General features: G+C 53.7%; 1 protein-coding gene across 1 annotated transcript; it reads left to right on the top strand.

Moving 5' to 3' along the window:
* Positions 1-763: 763 nt before the first annotated feature.
* On the top strand, positions 764-13,319 carry LOC134055563 (serine/threonine-protein kinase pim-3-like). Its single transcript, XM_062511967.1, has 11 exons — positions 764-877; positions 6,266-6,326; positions 6,718-6,917; positions 9,140-9,309; positions 9,644-9,890; positions 10,007-10,057; positions 10,231-10,597; positions 11,241-11,420; positions 11,681-11,778; positions 12,796-12,929; positions 13,265-13,319. The coding sequence occupies exons 1-11, from the start codon at positions 764-766 to the stop codon at positions 13,317-13,319; spliced, it is 1,677 nt and encodes a 558-aa protein (XP_062367951.1).
* The last annotated feature ends 8,530 nt before the right edge of the window (positions 13,320-21,849 follow it).

Genomic DNA, 21,849 nt, shown 5'->3' with positions numbered 1-21,849 from the left:
GGGTTGACGACAGCCTGCAGGGACAGAGGCACAGGGCATGGACACCGTAGGACAGCCTGGGCTGCAGAGGGCACAGGGATGGGCAGCAGCTGAAAGGCCCTGCCAGAGCCACCTCCTGAAGCACTTTGGCCATGGCTGCTGGCCCTGGGCCCTCGGCCAGCAGGGGACAAGTGAGCCTTGCTGTGCTGAGGTTTGCTCAGCATCAGAGACACCTTTCCCTTGTTTGTCTGCACCTGTCATCGCTTCCACCAGTGTTCTGCTCTAACTGGAACCTGGGGACACTTTCTCCGATGTGTCCCTCAGTGGCACCCATTACAGCTTCTAGAATCTTTGGACTTTAAATATCACTTTGAGTTCTTGACAAGATTTTTGAGCACACTCTCAGGGACTGAGTCTGATATAAACAACATCAAAGCCCTGAGAGGGTCATTAAAGTCATTCAGCTGTGTCTGTGCTGCTGAGCTGGGCTGGGCTGGGCTCCTGGCTCAGAGGGTGATCCTGCCAATCAAGAAGATCTACAAAATGACATTTCTACTGAGGAGCAGCTCCTGTGTGCAGCCCAGCAGGGCTGGGGCACTGCCTGCGGCCACCCCGGCTACAGCACAGGGGCACAGAGAGCTTCAATCTGTCAGGGCTGGGAAGATGCTCAGAGGTGACTGGGGCGGAATCACTCCCAGCCTTTGACACAGGAAGCCTCTGGCTGCAGGACAATGCAGCTGCAGCTCCTGGAGTCATCTCCTAAAGCTGGAACATTTCACGGACGATGCATTCTCTAAGTACAACTCAGAGTATCTCTGGTACAGAGGATGACAAGCTGGGAGCTTGTCACGATCTGCCAGTACAGGCGGGGATCATGATGGTTCGTTTTGATCTCGAGGTACAAAAGACACAGCAGGGGACAACAGTATGCTTCAGAATACTCACAGCAGAGCACTTTTATTTGGTGCTAAGCACACAGTTATGTGCTATAGATGGCAGAGTTTTTAAGGAAACAAAGTCAAGAGATAGAGAGAAAGAGGGGAAAAGAGGGGAAGGGAAATAGCTACCAAGGGATGAGACACCATCCTTGTGGTCATAGACGGGTGTGCTCGGGGCCTTCTGCCAATGGACGGGTCTTCCCTCTGTGGGGAGATCTCAAGGGGCTTCTTCAAGGAGTCACCTTCTTAAAGTCTTTCCTCAAAGCGAATGGCTTCTGGCCATGAGGTAGGGATTTTTACGGACCACTGTGTGTCCAGAGAAGCAGGCACCCACATGTCTGGGCCGGCACTTATGACGGCACAGCACAGCACGGCACAGTGCACCTGTGACAGCCACCTGCCACGCGTCTACCTCGGCCGGGTCAGAGCTCCTGCTCAAAGCCGACCAGGTCAGGAGCACGTGGGGTACACGGGCATCTTCTTGCGACGGTCATGAGGAAAATGAGGGAAACTTTGGACCGTCTCTTACACCACCCCGTGACTCACAATCTTTGTCGAGAGAGCTCCTTTGTAGTGTTGTTGCTGCGGTGTCTTCAGTTGCGAAGTGTAGAAGAATGGCTTAGAGAGAAAGGCCATATTCCCATGCGAGAACTAGCTGACAGGGCTTTGGGAAAATACTGACACAGTGGGTATTTTGAAGGACAGCTTTTCCTTGAGCAATAGATATGGAACCACTTTTGCAATAACAGGATACTTCCGTTAAGATAGTATGCAGAACCTCCGCAGCTAAAGGATCACAAGAATGAGGAACTGGGTGGGACTGACCTTTGCTGCGGTAGCCAGTGATGAGCTTGCTTTTGCACTATGTATGAGCTTAATTATTGATGATATAAATGTAACTAAGAGCATGCAATAAATTGTGACTTGCTGATCATTCACACTGAGTGCTGCATTTCTCCCGCCAACTCCAACAGCGAAGTCTTCAGGACTCATCCAGGTTAGTAGCATATTCCGAAAAACAGGGACAGAAAGTCAGCCAAAGAAAAAAGTAGGAAAGGGAAAGGGAAAGGGAAAGGGAAAGGGAAAGGGAAAGGGAAAGGGAAAGAACAAGTTCAATCTTTCAAAGTAATTTCAATTTAAGTAAATATTTTCAATTTAAAACACAAGTAAAATTATTAATCAGTAATTTCAATTTGAAACACTAATTTAAGTAATTTCAATTGAAAACACAAGTAAAATAATTAATAAGTAAGTTGAACACAATTTAAAATAATGAATAAGCAATTTCAGTACAAAACACAAGTAAGATAATTAAAAAACAAGTCAATACCAGTACATCATTTCAACACAATTTAAAATAATTAAGAAGTATTTTAAGTAGATAATTAATAAAATAAAATAATTTCTAGGTAATTGGATTTTGAAAACACAAGTCGTCAATATAACATTTTAAATACTCATGTGTTTTTCATCTTGCATCAATAACCTTGGGGACGTCATCAGTGACTGACTTGTGTATATTCATTATGGATGTCAAGTGTGTTAACTGCTTCATCATTCTCCAATTCATGTTGTACAGGATTGCTGATATAACCAAAACCAATCAAAACCAAAATCAAAAGGACAGTGATGGGATGACACAATTTGTTCAGGACACCTGTGGCAGTAGGTGACCACCCAAAGAGGGTATCCCACCACTTGAGTTCAGCATCTTTCTTTACTCTTTCCGAAACATGATGTAGTTCCTTTACATGGTGATGAAGAGTTATCAGAGTTTTGGTCTGTTTTTCTTAATCCTTTCCAAAATTTCAATTAAATCCTGGGGAAGCAGCAATTGCTTTACCAGAGCGAGGTTCATTCCAACGGGAGTAGGCAATAAATGGTGGATTCATGTGTAATTGGACTGCAAATGGCGGCAAGACGTAACTGGGACTACATAAGGAAATCACATCCTACAATTCTAGTAAAGTTACAAATGCAAACATTCGAATGATTTTATTATGCACTACCAAATTTTCTATGATAACAGGTTGCCAGCAGTTCTTAAGCATACACAACCATTGCCTATATAAATCAGCACCGTTTCAGGAATCTCGCTTGGAAGTATTTCAAAGTTACAAACATTTGGCTCTGTGTCCAAACAAATATCTTGAGCTCTAATTGCGTTACTTTCACAGATAAACCCTTGTTGTTCCCGGACAGTACAAGTTTCCAAATTCACAGTTTCCCACTTCTCACCAATTTGACGGGCCCATTCTCTATGCTTAAAAGGATAGAGAATAGCTCCATCACGATTCAGCCCGAATGCAATGATGGCGAATATGGAATGCACTGAAGCATTATGTATCATCAGCACAAAGGCTCTGGCTGTGTTTGTGCTGGGGTCATAGCTAAAATGTACCAAGTTCCACCAGGATTGGAATTCTCCTTCAAAGTCAGTGGCACTATCCCAAATTCTTTGCCGAATTTCAGTAGGAAAAGTGCCTTCCTCGCCTTCTCTGATAATTGAGGCAGCAACAAACCGCACCCACAGCTGAGCCTGGATACAGCTGAGACCTAAAGAGATGTTATTTTGTGCAGCACCGAGTTCATCAGTTATCGGTTTGCGGTCATTTGCATTTACCTTTTCCCAATTTGCCAAAATGTTTGATAGGAACCATTGTTGGGTTCCCAAAGCTGTCAAAGATGACTGCAGTGGTTGCTGTAATTTGGTGACATCTCCAGACGTAGTAGCCAATTTATTCCTCAGTACTTCTGAATCAATGCTACTGAAAATTCCCAATCCTGCTCCCACAACGCCGATTATGTCTCTTGTCATTCGTTTGTTAAAAGGGTTCAGGATAAGCGGTGGTGGAGTAGTAGGTGTCACAATAGTCACATCAAATTCCCCCCAGTATTTTGTATTGTTTTTACCACACATGATTTTATGGGAAAACTGTACAGCAATGAAATGGAGCCAACAATTCTGATTTTAAATTTTACAAAGTACAACACGGCCGTGAGGTCTTGTGCCATAACTGTGTACAAGTTTGATGAGGGATTCAGCAATGAATTTATGTGTTATTGTAACCATGAAGCTTTGTCATTTCAATCTTGTTGGTTTAGTTCAAGTAAAATTATACCAACAGTCAGTAAGTATCAGCAGTGTTATCATGGGTTATCTGGTTCTTCATGTCCCTCGGTGCTCTTCTGTGAAAAGTAAACGCAACAGAGTCTGCCATGAAGAGGCAGGAAATTAAAATGATGAAACTATCTAGCATGTGTGAAGCTACCCACCGCATGGCAAAATTCTCTTACCTTGCGATAGTTCAAATTTCTTGCCACCTCTCTCTTTTGCCATACTGGAATTCGGTTAACTTCCCAATCATTTTGCTGCCAAAAAGGAAGCCACTCTGTACATCCCTGAAACACAGCATAAGAGTCAGTGTAGATGCAAACAAGAGAGGTATTGTGTACCTCACACTGGAAAACACTCCAGGCAGCCATCAGTTCCCCAACGTGAGCACTGCCTTCTCCCTCAGTAATGATTCATTCATCAGAAGTGTGGAGGGCTACTGCTCTGTGTTTCCACACCTTTCCCTCTGGTTTGGCAGAAGCATCAGTGAACCAAGAATTTGCTGATTGTTCAGAGGAGAAAGGAGGGGCTACTTTAATTGCCGAGGCAGCTTTGTCTTGGCTGCTCCCCAAGCTCTCAGTTTCTTGTATAGCCCAATGTTTTATAGCAACTTCTGTTATTGAGAAGATGTTACAATAATGTTCAATCTGGGCATACCACTTCCTAGCTGAGGATCTATGGGCCACCGCGTCAGGCAGGGGAGCCCCAGTAGTGACCACTACGATCACTTTGAAAGGACCTCTTAATGAAATTGGTCGTTGCCCTACAATTTTCTCCACTTCTATGAGAGCTAAGCTAACCGCAAACAGTCATTTAACCCAGATAGCGTATCTTTATTCAGCATCTTGAAAGCCACGGAAATACAAACAAATAACAGGCCTTGTAGGACCATCAGGGCCTTGTTGCCATATGTGAACTGACAACCCCGAGATGGGGAATCCCCACTCTACCTGGAAAGGGTCTGTGGGGTGAACAGGGCCCAGGGCTTGATGAGCTGTTGCTTCAAAAATCAGCACTTGCAGTGCTTCCTCCTGAGAAAGAGTCCAATCCCATTTCACCCCTTCCCTCAGCAAGTCATAAAGAGGCCTGGCAATTATTGAAAAGTCTGGAATGTGCTTTCTCCAGAACACTAATAATGTCCACATTTTATGGCTGTTGGCAGGACAACGCGAAGGTGAACCTGGTGTCTGCTGAGAAGGGGTTGTATAGGGAGAAAAGGGAATGGGGCCCAGAGTGGGTGGAACCATTTTTGGTACATTGCTCTGCTTCTTTCAGTGGGTCCAGAAGTTCTAAAGTTTTAGTGTGTTCCTCTCTTAGAGCACTTTCTAACAACTGTTTCTCATTTTGCAACAAAGAGCACTCATTTTTTCAACAAAGATACTTGTTCCTTTCTTCATTTAGTTGTTCTGGCAAAATTTGAACTCATTTTTGTAGAGAATTTATAATTGTAGTCTCCTCATTTGTTTGCTTGAAGTGATTTTCTAGAGCTGCCCTAAGACAGGCTCCCAAAACAGAACAGAGTACAGTTTTATTTTTGTACAGTTTGAATTTTGACTCCCTTTGCAGAGAACATATTCCATCAATCACATTTTCTAAATTATACCAATTATTTGGTGCCCACTCTTCTCCTCCCTGAGAGGGTCTGGCACTATATATAGCTAATAGAGCAAAAAATGCAGCTTTATTTGTTGCACTGCAATTTTCACTCATTTTATGAAGGGGCAAGTAAAAACCACTGCAGGGAGGTATATCACTTAAGTTACACACACGCGCACACACACACACACACACACACACACACACACACAACTTTTCTCTGTGTTCCCTTTCACTTCCCTGTGTGGGTGAAGAGACCGAAGCTGCTTGGGAGGCACTAGCTTCAGTACAAATCTCTGGTTGTCTCTTTGCTACACCAACCAGTCAAAAAAACCACAATAAAAACCAACAAAACAGTCCTGTCTTCCACACCAAGAGATCCTAGAGTGAAATTCTACAGACAGAGCCCTCAAACAAGTGTGGGGGTGCTCTCCACCTAGGCCTGTGCAGTTTGCAGGAAATCTGAACTTGCCCCCCTTGCTTTCTGGACAAGCTCACTCCTTTTGAGGTGACCAGCTAGGTGTGGCTGGAGCAAGATGTCCTTCCCCTATTACAGACTACACACAACCTTGCAGCCCTTCTGTCTGTCATAATCCAGTCCGTGATGCCAATTTAATGTCACGATCCGCCAATCCAGGTGGGGATCGTGATGCTTTGTTTTGATCTTGAGGTGCAAGACACAGAGCAGGGGGACAACAGTATGCTTCAATATAGCACTTTATTTGATGCTAACAATTCAGTTGTGCGACAGAGGGGAGAGTTTAAGGAAACAAAAGGGGAAAAGAGGGGAAGGGAAATAGCTACCAAGGGATGGGACGGAGTCCTCGTGGTCTTCGGCCAATAGACGTGTCTTCCTTACGTGGGGAGATCTCAAGAGGCTTCTCCAAAGAGTCACCGTTTTACAGTCTTTTCTCAAAGTGAGCGATGTCTGGCCAAGAGGTGGGGAGATTTATGGACCGTTGTGTGCTCAGAGAAGCAGGTGCCAATCTGGCTGGGCTAGTGTGGCCTCGAAGAGCAGTGCACCATGACGGCACAGCACAGCACAGCTGCAAACAGTTATTTGGTAAACCTCTACCTCGGCCAGGCCAGAACTGTTCAAAGGCAACCAGGCCAGAAAACTCCTGTCTGGAGCGAGTGGGGTTCACCAGGGTCTTCTTGTGATGGTCGTGAGGCAAATGAGGGAAACTTCGGACCGTCTCTTCCAGATGACAGGAGATGAATTCCCAGAAGTGGCTGTAACGGCCATCTATGGGGTTGGGAGCATTTTGGAGTCTGGGGATGCTTTTGGGGTGAGCCAAATGGGTGCTGCGGGGGCACTTAGAGATCCTGGGAGGTCTGGGGGACACATACGTGACATGTGGTGGGTGGACACTGGGGTTCTGTGAAGCCCAGGGCATGACGGGCGTTGTTGTCCCAGCTCCAACGGGGCTCAACTGGGCCGTGGGGCATGACGGGAGCCACAGGCAAAAACAGAAAAGATGGCGCCGACACCAGGCACCGCCCCCAAAGTGCCAAGACCCAGCACTGATTGGTTGTGTGCAGTGATGGGCGGGAGTCTTGGCAAATGGGAGGCACCAGAGGCAGGAGCCCACTCCATCCCCAGTACAGCCCCGTACAAACCCAGTGCCCCTCCAGGTCATCCCAGTACACCCCAGTCCCACCCAATACACCTGGCTTAGTTCCCAGTCCATTCCAGTTCCTCCCCGTATTATCCACAGTAGGCGTCAGTGTCCCCCAGCCATCCCCACAGTGCGCCCTGTGTCCCTAGTTTGTCCCAGTACTTCCAAGTATCAATCCCAGTATGTCCCAGTAGTTTTCAGTGCAACCCCACAGTCCATCCCAGTCCACCCAGATTCCCCCTCAGCATTCCCCATGTTCCCACGTTGACCCACTCCTCCCCAGTATCACTCCCAGTATGTCCCAGCGTTTCCCACAGTGCTCCCAGTGTTGCCCAGTATGTCCCAGTTCTCCCAAATGTTTCCAAGGAAACCTGAACTTCTCACGGTTGCCGTGGCACACAAACCCAGCCGTGGGATCAGTGCAGTGTCCATGGCCCTGTACAGCCCCTGGCAGTGGCCCAGTGCAGGATGCGATGATGATCCTCCCGCAGAGCTGGCCCAGGGCAGCTCTGCAGTGCTTTTGGTGGCACCTTGGGCAGGCACACTCCTGAGGACTATGTCTGTTTGCAGTGGAGAAAATTAGGAGTTTTAGATTGTTTAAAAAAATTAAAAAGGGAAAACATCTCTTTGCCTGAGCGCAGCCAGTTCTCCAAGCAAAGCAGGTTCCAGATGAGGGAGGACAGACGGGATGGGGCTGGGCAAAGTGGAGCAAGGTTGTCCACACTGGGTCAGACTTCAAGGAACAGCTTCTCTGAGCAGGCCAGACCTGCCGAGGGGAGACCCTGGATCAATATCAACCACACAATGCTCTAATCACCTCTGCTCTAAAATCAGCAGTAATAAAATCCACCCTTTAAAACTCCAATGGATATTTCTCCATAACTGCAGCAGAAAACCTTCCTCATGGACTGCACCAGACCAGAGGGAAATCAAGGCAGAGCCGTGGTTTGTCAGGACTTGCTTGATCCCAGTGAGCCCCGTGGTGCATTTGGTGCTGAGTCCTTGAACCTCAGGGCCTAGGAGGAGATTGCACAAACCCTTCGAGGAGTCCAATTCAGAAGAACCTTTCAGCTGCTGCCCATGCCTGTGCCTTGGGCTGGCCCAGACTCCTTCTGGGGGATGTGTTGCACCTCAGCCCTGCTCTGGGAGAGAAATTCCTTCTCCTTGTTTCCAGTCTGGGCCTCCACAGCTGCCCTTGGTATTAATTGTTTCTTTCTCTGGATATTCTCTGTCAAAAGAGCCATCATCTCTGAAACTGCCCATCAATCCCTCCCAGGGCTCTCCTCTGCTGTCCTCAGTCTCCAGCCCACTGAGCACAGAACTCCTTTCTCCACTCCTTTGACCACTATCAAATGGTCATGTGCTTGAGGCCATGGGCACCTGGACAAGAAGGACAGTTCTTTTCCATAGAAAGGAACGTAGGGAGCCCCAGTGTTTCAAAGGCAGGGAAGAGTCGGCCCTCAGGAAGCCAAGGTAACCTACATAGTCCTGGCAGCTTTTGTCTGGGAGCTATCCTTGTATATATCCAGAATTTCAGAGGCAGTATCCCAATCTTGGCCGTCAAGGACTGTGCTTGAAAGATGTTTTATTCTCCATGGAAAGAAAAGGCTCAGGGGCTGCCCCCGGGGTGCGCGGGGCTTGGCACAGGGCTGAGAAGGCAACGGAAAAACAGAAAAACGGAAAAACGGCCATGGGGACAAACGGCCCCAGGGCTTCAGTTGCAGTTGCAGCAGCAGCAGCAGCAGCAGCAGGAGCAGCAGCAGCAGCAGCAGCAGCAGCAGCAGCAGCAGCGAATCAAGCGACTTTGTCGACCCTCTGGATCTCCTCTCCCTCTCCCGCAGTCCCACAGCCTCTCTCAGTCTCCGTTTCCCGGTGTCTCCCTCCTCTCCCAGTCTCCCTCTCCCCGTTCCGAGCCGGCTCATGCCCCCAGCCCGCCCTCGGCCCCGGGCGGGGCTTCCCCGTCCCCGTCCCCGTCCCCGTCCCCGTCCCCGGCCGTCCTGCCGCGGTCTCTCCTCCGCCCGGCTCTGGCTGTACTGGCAGTGGCGCTGCTGGGCGGGGATCAGTGCCCGGTGCGGCATCGCCTCCCTTTGGCTCCGCCTGCCCCGGCCCCGGCCCCGGCCCCGGCCCCGGCCCCGGCCCCGGCCCCGGCCCCGGCCCCGGCCCCGGCCCCGGCCCCGGCCCCGGCCCCGGCCGCAACGTGGGCTCCGACCTCGGCCTCAACGCGGGGTCCGGCCCCGACCCCGGGCCCGGCCGCAGCCCCAGCCCCAACGTGGATCCCGGTCCCGGTCCCGGTCCCGGCGCCGGCTGCTCCCGGAGCCCGCAGAGCGCACACAGGGCGCGGCCGCTCCCGCCGCCTCCGTTGGGGCTTCCCCGGCCCGAGCTCCGCCGCTCGGCAGCGCGGCCGCTGGCCCCGAGCCGCCGCTGTCGCGTTCCAAAGAGCGAACGCCAGGGGCTGCCCGGCCCGGGACGGCTGAGGGGCGCTCGGGGCCCGTGTCTGGCCCCGGGCCGAGCGCTGACAGCCGCGTCTCGCCGGCAGGGAAGGTGGAGCACGGCATTAAGGAGCGCTACCAGCTCGGTTCGCTGCTGGGGCGCGGCGGCTTCGGCAGCGTCTGGGCGGCGACGCGGCTCTCGGACGGCGCCCCGGTGAGTGGAGGGGCCGGCGGCGGGCGGAGGAGGAGGAGGCTGAGGAGGGGTCGGGGAAGGATGGGGCTCGGCAGGGCGGGCGGCGAGCTAAGCCCTCTGCTCCCCTTGGCTTGCAGGTGGCCATCAAAAGGGTGCCACGGAACCGCGTCCGACACTGGGGTGAGCTGGTGAGTGAGCGGGGGTCAGCGGGAGAAGCCGGGGCGTGCTGGGTGGGCATGAGCCGAGGCCCAGCAGGGTGGACAGCGCGTGTGGGGCCAGCAGAGCATCCCGGGCTGGGTGAGGGCTTCCCGAGCCCTGGCACGGCATCAGCCCCGCTGACGGCATCGTGGTCCTCCTGCAGCCCGACGGCACCAGCGCACCAATGGAGATCGTGCTCCTGGACAAGGTGTCCACTGGCTTCCCTGGTGTTGTCCAGCTGCTGGAGTGGCTTGAGCTCCCCAGCGACATCCTGATGGTGCTGGAGCGCCCGGAGCGGTGTCAGGACCTCCGTCATTTCATTCGGGCACGGGGGTTCCTGTCCGAGGAGGTGGCGCGGCAGCTGTTCCGCCAGGTGCTGGAGGCCGTGCAGCACTGCACCAGCTGCGGAGTCCTGCACAGGGACGTCAAACCGGAGAACATCCTCGTTGACCTGGCCAGCGGGCAGGCAAAACTGATTGATTTTGGCTGTGGCACCTACCTGCAGGACACAGCCTACACTCACTTTGCAGGTGAGCCCACACAGCGCCGTCTTCCCGCTCCCAGCATCTCCTGGCCCAACAGCTCAGGGCCCAGCCTGGCTGTGGGAGCGCGGACTCTCCTTTTTGCTGCCAGTCATGGCACTGAGTCTTCAGCTGAGTTGCTTTCCACTGGGGGCGGCTGGGGGGACAGCTTCCAGCCCTGCTGGCAGCCTTTGCCAGCCGCTGTGCCCAGGACTGGGGCTGGGGCAGCCAGCCTGACAAAAACACCCATGGGTGGGGGTAGTAGGGGAGCAGGGGAGGGGCAGAACCTGCGCACCCGCTGTTTTGGTGTGCAGGTGAGAAAGGGCTTGCACTACTGTGCTCACCTTGTTTGCCTTGGCCTCATAATTGTTTTTTGGGGCAATGCAGGCAGGGAGGATGGAGACATGGATTTCCCCACCACTGAGTGGGTTTTTCCTTGTCATGCTCAGGCCTTGCTAGGGCTTCTGCTGCCCTCTTGCAGCACCAGTGGCTCCTTTTCCAAGCCCAAGTTTGTACACAAGTCCCAGGTGCTGGCCAGAGGCAAGGGGTCACACCATGTGCCATTGGTGCAGCCCTAGCATGGCCAAGGATTCTGGGGCCAGGCTCTGGGAGCAGCAGCATTCCCCTGATGAACTCCATCTCTGTCCCATAGGAACACGGTCCTACAGCCCCCCGGAATGGACCCGCTTTGGCTGGTACTATGGCAAGCCAGCTACCATCTGGTCCCTGGGCATCCTGCTGCACCAGATGGTCTGTGGGAAGCACCCTTTCAGGAGGGGCCGGAACATCAGCTGGAACCATCAGCTCTCACTGCCACAACGGCTCTCTCAAGGTGAATCCTCATCTCTGGGCACGGGGGGAATGGGAGGCAGTGCTGGGAGACAGCAGTGGGCTCGTGAGCATCCCGCTCTGGCAGCTGCTGAGCACGTGGCACAGGTCCTGCTCTCCTGCTCTCCTCCAAAACAAAGAACTGATGGGAGGCTTTAGGCCCAGCTCTGAGCACACGCAGCATGGCTTGGGCATGGGAATAATGGGGCAAAGCAGACTGCAGCCTCCTCCAAGTGACCGGTGGTTTCTGCTTTCTCTCTCCAGACTGCCAAGATCTGATCAAAAGGTGTTTATCCATGCTCGACATAGAAAGGCCCTCATTAGAAGACCTGCTTTGTGACCCTTGGATGCAGCAAATTCACCTGACGTAGAAGAAGGGAGAGAGCCACAGGCGCACTTTGATGCAGGGCTCTGGTAAGTTCCAGCTCCACACAGGCCTTGGCAATCAGAAGCAAAGAAGCCCAGACTGTTTTGTCCTGCCTGTGCCACTGCACCCAGGTCATCAGATGGGAACACCCAGCCCTTGGGCTGGAGCTGAGCTGCTCTCTGCCCAGCACTGGTGGCCACCATCTGAGCTGGTTTGGCTTGTCCTGGTTCACTGACAGCTGGGGCCCTGGGCAGAACACTGAGAGCCTGGTCTCCCCCCCAGGGAAGGAGAAGGAGCCCCTGGAGAAGCTGTAGCAGGTGGGGCTGCTGCTGCTGGGGACAGCGAGGATGACATCAAGGATGACAACCTCTTCCTCCACCTGGCCACTGGCAAGCTGAAGATGACAGACTTGGATTCTGGCACCTTCTTCAAAGCCAGGCTCCACACAGCAAATTTACAGATGAGTCCAGACCCAGGGGGATGCTCCCAGATTTGGGCATTGCACAGCCTGCCCAGGAAACAAAGGTTCCCCCTTTGCTGGGGAGGATAAAATTGATTCTTCTGTCGTCTGCCAAGCTGCCTTTTGGCAGGACTGGGGGATGGGCTGGGGTGGGTACGAAATGGGAGTTGGCTCCTGGCCCTGCCAACAGCCCCCAGCACCCACCGTGCCCCAGCTGGGGCTGGGGCAGCCAGCTTGACACAAACAAAGCCCCGTGGTGGGAGCAGAGGTGGGGCTCCAGAATTGTGCTTGGCTGCTTTGCTTTGCAGGCAAGGAAGGGCTTGGGCTGCTCCACTGCCCTTGCTTGCTTTGGGATCACCATAACTTTTGCGGCAGCGCAGGGGGAAAGGGAGAAAGCACGGGCTGCTCTCAGCCATGGGTGGCTTTTTCCCTGGCATGTAGGGTTGGGCCTTCCTCAAGCCCTTGATAGAGATAAGATTTTTTACCATTTCTCTTTTCCCCCCCTTTGCACTGTAACCTATTTTCATTATTTTGTTGTTTGTTTCTCTAAAGGAAGTGTTCCAGGTGGGGTCCAGTGTGGATCAGGAGGTGCTTGGGACCAGCTGCGGTGTGGACGGGCCGTGCGCTTGGAGAAGGCTGAGGACATCGTTTGGGACCAGCTTTTCTGCCAGCAGCGATGGCATGAGGTGAGTCCCCGTCTTCTTTGCATGGTGGGATAAGAGCTTTTGGGAAATGGCAGCAAACACCGGAGCATCCTGCTGTGGCAGCTGCTGAGGAGGAGGATGTGCCATGGCTGGCTGCAGGCTGGGCACATGTCCTGCCCTGCTGCTCTGCTGCCCAATGAGGGGCAGCAATGATGGGCAGCTTTGGGCACTGCTCTGGGCATGGCCAGCGTGGCCTGGGCACCGTGGGAGCTGGGACAAGGGTGAGCCTTCAGGAGCCTTCAGCTGACGGGCAATTTCTGGTTTCTCTCCTTGCAGCCGGGCCCTGTGGATGCTGAGGCTGCTCTGGGCTCTGCCAGGGCTCTGCTGCAGCTCAGCACCGGGCCCGAATCAGCCAAAGGAGAAATGGTGTGACCTGCAGCACAGACTTGCTTGAGCATTTTGGCAACGCAGCTCAAGTTTGCAGAGTGTACACCTCCAAGGGAAAACAAAGTAAACCTGTTCAATACCTTCTGAAATGAAATCCATCTGGAACGACCCCAAATGACATTTTCATCTTGCACAAGCTGTAGCTCAGCCCTCCTCTGAACAGTTCTCTCCCCCACCTGCCTTTTACTTCACAACTGCTCCCTCCTTTCCCCCACTGAGTTCCCAGCCCATCACAGTGTCCATCACGTTGTTGCCTTCCTTGATGCCCCTCACCACGAGGAACACTGATCCCCAGGCTTAGGATCTCATGCTGTCACTGGCTGAAGAGCAGCAATGTCTCAGAGGTCCAGTGAGATTTTAGTGTCATTCAGAGCTGCTCTCCAGCCCTCAGTTCTCCTCACTGCTGAGTTCCCACTCCCTTTTCCTCGTCCTTCCAGCAGGATGAACTCTGTGAATCCCCCTGAGCTTCCCCACTCTTCCCAGCCCACCCATGCACCTCAGTTAGGCTGAAGCTGAAGCTTCTTTGTCTCCTCTGGCACAGCAGTGCAGTCCCCTGTGCAGGGAGCCCCAGCCCCAGAGCACAGCACACAGCAGTGCTGGGCTGGACCAGCTCCCCTCCACCCCTGCCTTGGCTGTCTGTGGCAACTGAATGCTCCCTGTTTGGAGCTGTCATTGCAGGACGGCCCCAGGGCAGAGCCCAGCCGGGCTCCCACTGCATCCCCTGAAGCTTGGGGCAGACACTGGGCCCTGGGCTGAGGTTCGTGGGGAGCACCCAGAGCTGTGGCTTGCAGTCAGTGTTTGCAAGCCTTGTGTTCTCATCTCCTGCAGCCTGTGGGGAAAACAACCTGTGCTGCCAGGCCAGCACTGCCCCTCTGGGCAGGGACAAGGCTGAAGGGCTTTCCCATTTCAGAGCAGCCAGCATTGAGCCTTGGCAGGGCCTGGCACGGCTGGAGCCAGGTTTGTCTCCCGTCCAGGACTCACTGCTCACCCACCCCCACTGTGCTCACTTACCCATGGACAGAAGGGTCTGTCTATGCCAGGGGCTCTGGGATGTCTCTGTACCCATGGACTGAAGGGTCTCTCTGTGCCAGGGTTTCCATGATGTCTTTGTACCCACGGGTGTAGAATGAACACAGAGACTGAAAAGTGTCAGTCACGTTGCTTTCACACTCCTTCTTTTCTGTACAAGACACATCCATGTACTCCACCATGTATGGCTATATTAAAAGGGTTGGAAAGGATAGAGATTTCCCACCGAGCTCTAACTTTGGCATAACTCACCTTGGAAGCCAGTGGCCGGGGGATTTTTTTCACAACTCTGTGAGTAGGTGTCCAGGAGCTGAAGGGAGCAGCATTTAGAAGCAATTTCATGCCGGATTTCTATGCAGGAAGTGGAGTTGACAACCATCTGCATCTCTGCAGCTGTGCTGGGACTCTCTTCCCTCCACCTCTGCTCACAGGCACTGCCCCTGCAGGGACAGAAAAGGGGGAGGAAGACCTGTCTTGGTCACACAGGGCAGAGCAGGACGCTTTATTGTACCTCAATGCACAGTGATCATGCCTCTTTACTGTCTGCTTAACACAAGCACAGTACCTGCTGATGTAGCAATACTGTGACTAAAGGCATCCCTCTATGGAAAATATTATCAAAAGTTAAGAAATGAATAGTAGAACACACCAAATAGAGTAACAAAAAAGACACATGGCACAAAGCAGTCTGGGCAGTCTGTAATGAGTTCCATTCTTAAGTTTATACAGACAACAAACAGGCACTTTATTAATAGTTTCTGGAAAGCACAGAGTTGTTATATTTCTCAGGGCATCCTCAAGCTCAGGCTGTAGAGAAGGGGGGTGCAGTTTTGGAGGCACCACCAAGTAGAGAACCGACAGTGCCAGACCCAGGGATGGGCACCAGGGTGGCACAGGTGACCTTTAGGTTTTGCAGGGCCCAGGCACAGGGGCTGTGCCAGAGCCAGGGCTGAGGTCACACTCTGTGGGCTGAGGCAGATCCCCAGCCAGAAATCCCCCCCTGACCCAGCAGCTCTGCAGTGGTGGCCACCAGGCCAGCTTGCCAAGGGAGGCTTGTGGCCATGCCCTGCAGGGAGCTGCTGCTGCCAAGGTGCCTTTGGTGTCTCGGGCTCTCCCTGGCACAGGTCCCACCCCGGCACTCTGCTCTTGTGCCCGAGCCCTTTCCTGTGTTGGGGTTGGCTCGAGGCTTTTCCTGCAGCAGGATCTGCTCTGGCCATGGCACAGGAAACGCAGTTCCTCCTGGAGTAGGAGGCTCTGCCTGGAATGGGCTCAAACATCTCCTAGAAGCCTCTGTTAGAAAAGCTCCCAGTGGAAAATGAAGAGTGGGACCATGATGCTTTTGGTTTAAAAATGCTGAAACCTGCTTGCCCAGTTTGATCCCAGTGGCTGCCTGGGGACAAACACCCACTCCCCGATAACCCTCAGGATGGGCACATCCTGCTCGGGGTGAGCACTGAGCTGGGCCCAGGGCCAGGGCATTGCAGAGACACTGTGGGGGGACAAGGGCCTTGGGGACCTGTGGGCAAGTCCCAGACAGGGACAGTGCTGGAGTGAGAACCTTGTTGGGGATGGGGTTCCTGGCAAGCCCCATGTAGAGCAGCTGTGCAGAGTGGGAGCCAGGTACTCTGGGATGGCACAGTGGCCACAAGTGTGACAGGCTGAGGGTCAGGACAGGAGATATTCCTCTCTGGAATGTGCTCTGGGGCTGGAGACTGGACCAGCTGGGACCTGCAGCGCTGGAAAATGGGGTGGTACGGATGTGGGATGTGCCACACCTGTGTAATTCTCCAAGCCTCAGCCTCATCTTCAGGTGATCCCAATCCCCCAGCGCTCTGGGGGTCTGGTGGAAGATGGATTGTGTTGGAGTGGGGATTCACCTGTCTCCAGCTCCCTTCCCCCAGGTACCTGGGCCCTTCCAGGGGCGGCTGCCCCATACAGGAAGCTGGAGAGATGCTGGGAAAGGGGGCTGGATCCATATTGCAGGTGGGATGTACTCTGTGCCAGGGCTGGGCTTGTTGCCAGGACTGGGGGCTGTGCCAAGCCAGGCTTTGGCCTTGGGTCTTGTCAGGGAGGGCACAGGGAGGAGTCCTGTGAGGGATAAATGTGCTCCTCACTTGGTGCATCCTCCACCCGTGCTGCCAGTGCTAGAGGAAGATGAAGGTGGCTCAGTGTGTGCTCAGTGTGGCCCTGCTCTTCTCCATCCTGCTGTGCCCCCTGACACAGGCCAAGGTGAGGCCCCGATGTCATGGTGTCCCCACATGCTGTCCTTTGTAGCTTCCCATCTTTGGTTTCTTGCAAAATCGCCCTGGGATCTCCTCTTTATCCCACCCAGGGTCTATGAATGGCCTCGCACTGATCATTCCCAGTTCCTTTCCTTTTTTCACTTCAATCCTTTGCTTTTCTCTCTGGCCACTGCAGTGGTGTCTCCTGGCATCATTTGTGAATTCACCTGCCACTCACAAACCCTGTCCCAGTCTCATCTTCTCCTCATCTGTCCTACTTCTTCTGCCCACTCCAATCCCCTCTGTTTCACTCCCATGTCCCTACACTGGAATTCCTTTCTTCTCCCCTGCATCCCAAACAGGGCCCCTTCCATATCCCCAGCCCAGTCCCTTGGCCTCCCCAGTTCACTCCAGCTCGGTGCCTTTGGGTCCCTGCTGCCTCACCACAACCTCCTTGGAGGCCCTGAATTCCAATCCCTTTGCCTGCCCCCCACGCAACCCCCCTTTGGTCCCTGCACCCTTGTTGTCCCACAGCCCCACATGTTCCAGTCCAGAACCATGGTTTGTCCTCCTTTCCCAGACACTCCTGCAAGGAACTGAAAATGATCTCCAGGAGGTGAGTGGGGGGTGGGATTGGAGGGCATCCCCTCAGGGAGCTGGGGGACAGTTTAGTCCCCCCATCTCTTGCTGGTACCGAGGGCATCCCAGTGACAAGTGAGGTCTCCTGATCTCTCTGCAGATGGATTTAGACAATGTTGTGATCCTGAAGACGCCGCTGGTGAGTACCACGAGTTCTGCCAGTGTCAGACCCTCCCCTTGCATGGCCACCGTACTCTAGGTCATCCCTGTGCTGGAAGCACAGCCCGGTGCACCCCTACTGACACCCCAGACAACACCCCTGCACCTTTTGAGTTTTGCTAGGAAACCCCCTTGACCAGGACTCCCCGTTGCCTTCCCATCCCTGTCACCCCAGCATCCCCTGGATGACCCAGCATGCAGCCCCTGCCCCAGCTGTGCCTCTTGGCCAGGACCCCACTGCTTCTGAGCAGGAGAGCAGCAGCTCCTGCACCCCATTGCTCCCACAGGCCCCTTCCCCCAGGATCCCCTCACTTTCCCCTTTTTTTCTCAGTTCAGCCCAGTGCCTCCAGTGTGTCTCTAATAAGTCGTTTCTGTCCCCAGCTCCCTGTGCTGAAAAGCTGGTGGGTCCCTTGAGGCAGAAGCGCCTGGCTCTTGCTTTCCATGGGTAGGTCAGCAGTGCTTCCAGGGAGAGGGGTGAGGACAGGGTCCATCTCTTGTCATGTTGTGTCCTGTGTCACCCTCTGGTGTCCGTGCTTTAGGATTGCAAGAGTTGGTGACATCCATGTCCAGCCTGCTCCGGAGGCATCAGGAGATGATCATCCCTGAATGACTCCCCTGTTTTCTCTTGAGCCCAGCGACATTTCTCTTGAATAATCAACAAAACCCTTCAGACAAACCTATAGCCGTGTGTGCGCGTGTATGTGTGTGTCTGGATTTATACTGTCCTGGTGTTCCACTGGCCAGGGCATTGCAGAGACCCTCTGTGGGGACGGGGCCCTTGGGGAGTGGTGGTCAGCTCCCAGCCTGGGCCAGTGGTGGTGTTGGAGCCCTGTTGAGGATGGGGTCCCTGGGACTCGGTGTGTGGGGCAGCTGTGCAGAGAGGGACCAGGTGCTCTGAGAGGGCAAAGGGGCTGCAGGTGTGACAGAGTGAGGGGCAGGGTGGGAGATATTCCCCTCTGGACTCTGCTCTGGAGCTGGAGACTGCACCAGTTTGGAGCCTGCAGGGTTGGGAAATGGGATGCTGTGGACGTGGGAAGTGCTACAACTGAGCAATCCCTGAAGCCTCAGCCTTATCTGCAGGTGATCACCATTCCCCATTGCCTGAAGATCCCAGCTATGTGGCTGATCCTATTGCCCATGACCCCATGTTCTCCCCTCCCACATGCCATATTTGGGGCTGGGGTCAGCTCTAGAGTGTCCTGCAGGGAAATCTCCAGGAGGGGAGGAGCACTGGGAGATGCAGGGACCTGGCTCTGGGGCACTGTTGAAGGATGGATTGTGTTGGAGTAGGGATACGCTTGCCATTGGCTCCATTCCCAACCCTTTGGCCCCCAGAGGCACTCAGGCCCTTGCAGGGCCATTGCCCCATGCAGGAAGTTGGAGAGATGCCAGGGGAGGGGCTGGATCTGTGCAGCAGGTGGGATGGAGTCTGTGCCAGTGCTGGGCTCCCAGCCAGTGCTGGGGTCAGTACCAAGCTAGGCTTTAGCCTGGGGGCTGTTGGGGAGGGGGCAGGGAGGAGCCCCGGCAGGGATGAAGGTGCTCCTGCCCTGGTGCAGCCTCAGGGAGCGCTGCCAAGTGCAAGAGGAAGATGAAGGTGACGGTGCTCAGTGTGACCCTGCTCTTCTCTATCCTGTTGTGTCCCTCACTACAGGCCAAGGTGAGGCCTGATATCATGATCTTGCCCTGTAGCCTCCCATCCCATCCTTTTGGCCCTCTCAGACATCTCCTCACCACGTTTTCCTCTTTGTTGTATTGCTCTAATGCCCTCCCACTGATCATTCCCAATTCCATTTCCTCCCTTTTCCCCCTCACTGCTTTGCCTTTCTCCCTGGCCACGCAGGGCTCTCCTGATGCCATTCCTGGACTCCTTGCCTACTCCCAAACCATCTTCCAGTCCTGTTGGTTTTCCCCTCATCCATGCTGTTTTTTCTGTCTCCATCAAGCCACTTCCTTGCAATCCTGTGTCCCTACAGTGGAATTCCTTTGGAATTCCTTTCCTCTCCCCGGCATCCAACAGGGCCCCTTCCCTACCCTCAGCCCAGTCCTTTGGGCTCTTCAGGTCACCCCACTTCAGTGTCTTTGATCATCCTTGGAGGCCCTCAATTCCCATCCCATTGTCTCCCCCTCCACCCTGATCCCTGCACCTGTGTTCCCCACAGTCCCACAAGGCCCAGTCCACATCAAACCTTTGTTACCCTTTCCAGGCACTTCTGCAAGGGATGGAAAATGATCTCTGGGAGGTGAGTGGGGTGTGGGGATTGGAGGGCATCCTCTCTAGGAATTGCGGGGCAGTTTTGGTCCTCTCGCCCCTTGCTGGCACTAGGGACATCCCAGGGACCTGCAAGGTCTCCTGGTGCTTCTGGAGACCGATTAAGAGAATGCTGAGATCTTGAAAACCCTGCTTGTGGGCATCATGAATTCTGCCGGCTTCAGACCCTATCTGCACATGGTCACCATACTCCAGGCAATCCCAGTCTGTCCTAGCACAGCCCAGTGCACCCCTACTGATACCCTAGACAACACCCCTGCCCCATGGAATTTTCCCAGGGAACCCTTTTCTCCAGGGCCCCTGTTGCCTTCTGATCCCTGTCACCCCAGGACCACCCTGGATGACCTAGAATGCAGCCCCTGCCCCAGCTGTGCCTCTTGGCCAGGACCCCAGTGCTTCTGGGCAGGAGCACAGCAGCTCCTGCACCCCATTGCTCCCCGTAGGTCTTCTCACGGACCCTCTTCTTTTCTCCTGCCTCCCACTCCAGCCCAGCAGCCCTCAGTGCATCTCTAATAAGTCCTTTTAGTCCCCAGCCCTGTATGGCTGAAAAGCTGGTGGGTGTTGTGTGACAGAAATGCCTGACTGCCTCTGTGGATGACTAGGTCAGCAGTGCCTGCAGAGACAGGAGTGGGGATAAGGATTTTCACATGTCCAGTGGACAAGGAAGGGTCTGGCTGTCCTCTGCTGCCCCTGTGCGTTCCCTGCACCCAGTGACACAAAAAGACCAATCCTAAAGCCAAGCAAGTCAGGCTGGGGACTGGTAGCTCCACGATGAGGTCCCCCACATTTACATGATTCCTCTCAGCTCTCCCCCAAGATGTTTGGTGTTTTGGAAACGGAGTGAAGCCCAGCTGTGGGCAATTTCAGTGGGTGAGTGTGTGGCCAGGCTGAGCAAAGGTTGGAGGCTCCTCAGGAGCATGGTCTGGATGTGGAAGAAGAACATTTTCTTAATCATATTTCTGTTTAAACAGAATTTTTTGTGCTTGGGCACGAGAGCAGAGTGCCGTGGTGGGACCTGTGCCAGGGAGAGCCCGAGACGCCAAAGGCACCTTGGCAGCAGCAGCTCCCTGCAGGGCATGGCCACAAGCCTCCCTTGGCAAGCTGGCCTGGTGGCCACCACTGCAGAGCTGCTGGGTCAGGGGGGGATTTCTGGCTGGGGATCTGCCTCAGCCCTCAGAGTGTGACCTCAGCCCTGGCTCTGTGCCTGGGCCCTGCAAAACCTAAAGGTCACCTGTGCCACCCTGGTGCCCATCCCTGGGTCTGGCACTGTCGGTTCTCTACTTGGTGGTGCCTCCAAAACTGTCCCCCCCCTTCTCTACAGCCTGAGCTTGAGGATGCCCTGAGGAATATAACAACTCTGTGCTTTCCAGAAACTATTAATAAAGCGCCTGTTTGTTGTCTGTATAAACTTAAGAATGGAACTCATTACAGACTGCCCAGACTGCTTTGTGCCAAGTGTCTTTTTTCTTACTCTATTTGGTGTGTTCTACTATTCATTTCTTATCTTTTGATAATATTTTCCATAGAGGGATGCCTTTAGTCACAGTATTGCTACATCAGCAGGTACTATGCTTGTGTTAAGCAGACAGTAAAGAGGCATGATCACTGTGCATTGAGGTACAATGAAGCGTCCTGCTCTGCCCTGTGTGACCAAGACAGGTCTTCCTCACCCTTTTCTGTCCCTGCAGGGGCAGTGCCTGTGAGCAGAGGTGGAGGGAAGAGAGTCCCAGCACAGCTGCAGAGATGCAGATGGTTGTCAACTCCACTTCCTGCATAGAAATCCGGCATGAAATTGCTTCTAAATGCTGCTCCCTTCAGCTCCTGGACACCTACTCACAGAGTTGTGAAAAAAATCCCCCGGCCACTGGCTTCCAAGGTGAGTTATGCCAAAGTTAGAGCTCGGTGGGAAATCTCTATCCTTTCCAACCCTTTTAATATAGCCATACATGGTGGAGTACATGGATGTGTCTTGTACAGAAAAGAAGGAGTGTGAAAGCAACGTGACTGACACTTTTCAGTCTCTGTGTTCATTCTACACCCGTGGGTACAAAGACATCATGGAAACCCTGGCACAGAGAGACCCTTCAGTCCATGGGTACAGAGACATCCCAGAGCCCCTGGCATAGACAGACCCTTCTGTCCATGGGTAAGTGAGCACAGTGGGGGTGGGTGAGCAGTGAGTCCTGGACGGGAGACA

This window comes from Cinclus cinclus, chromosome 33 (assembly GCF_963662255.1).
Source record: "Cinclus cinclus chromosome 33, bCinCin1.1, whole genome shotgun sequence".
Lineage (NCBI taxonomy): Eukaryota > Metazoa > Chordata > Aves > Passeriformes > Cinclidae > Cinclus > Cinclus cinclus.
Note: the sequence above shows the minus strand (reverse complement) of the source record. Positions and strands in the feature narration are given on the sequence as shown.

What these genes read in the sequence shown, in the direction of transcription:
- LOC134055563 (XM_062511967.1), top strand. Translation starts at nt 764, where the DNA reads ATGCATTCTCTAAGTACAACTCAGAGTATCTCTGGTACAGAGGATGAC. An exon ending in AGTCTGGGGATGCTTTTGGG is followed by an intron (nt 6,918 to 9,139) that starts GTGAGCCAAATG and finishes CTCCTCTCCCAG; the next exon opens with TCTCCCTCTCCCCGTTCCGA. An exon ending in GCCACAACGGCTCTCTCAAG is followed by an intron (nt 11,421 to 11,680) that starts GTGAATCCTCAT and finishes TTCTCTCTCCAG; the next exon opens with ACTGCCAAGATCTGATCAAA.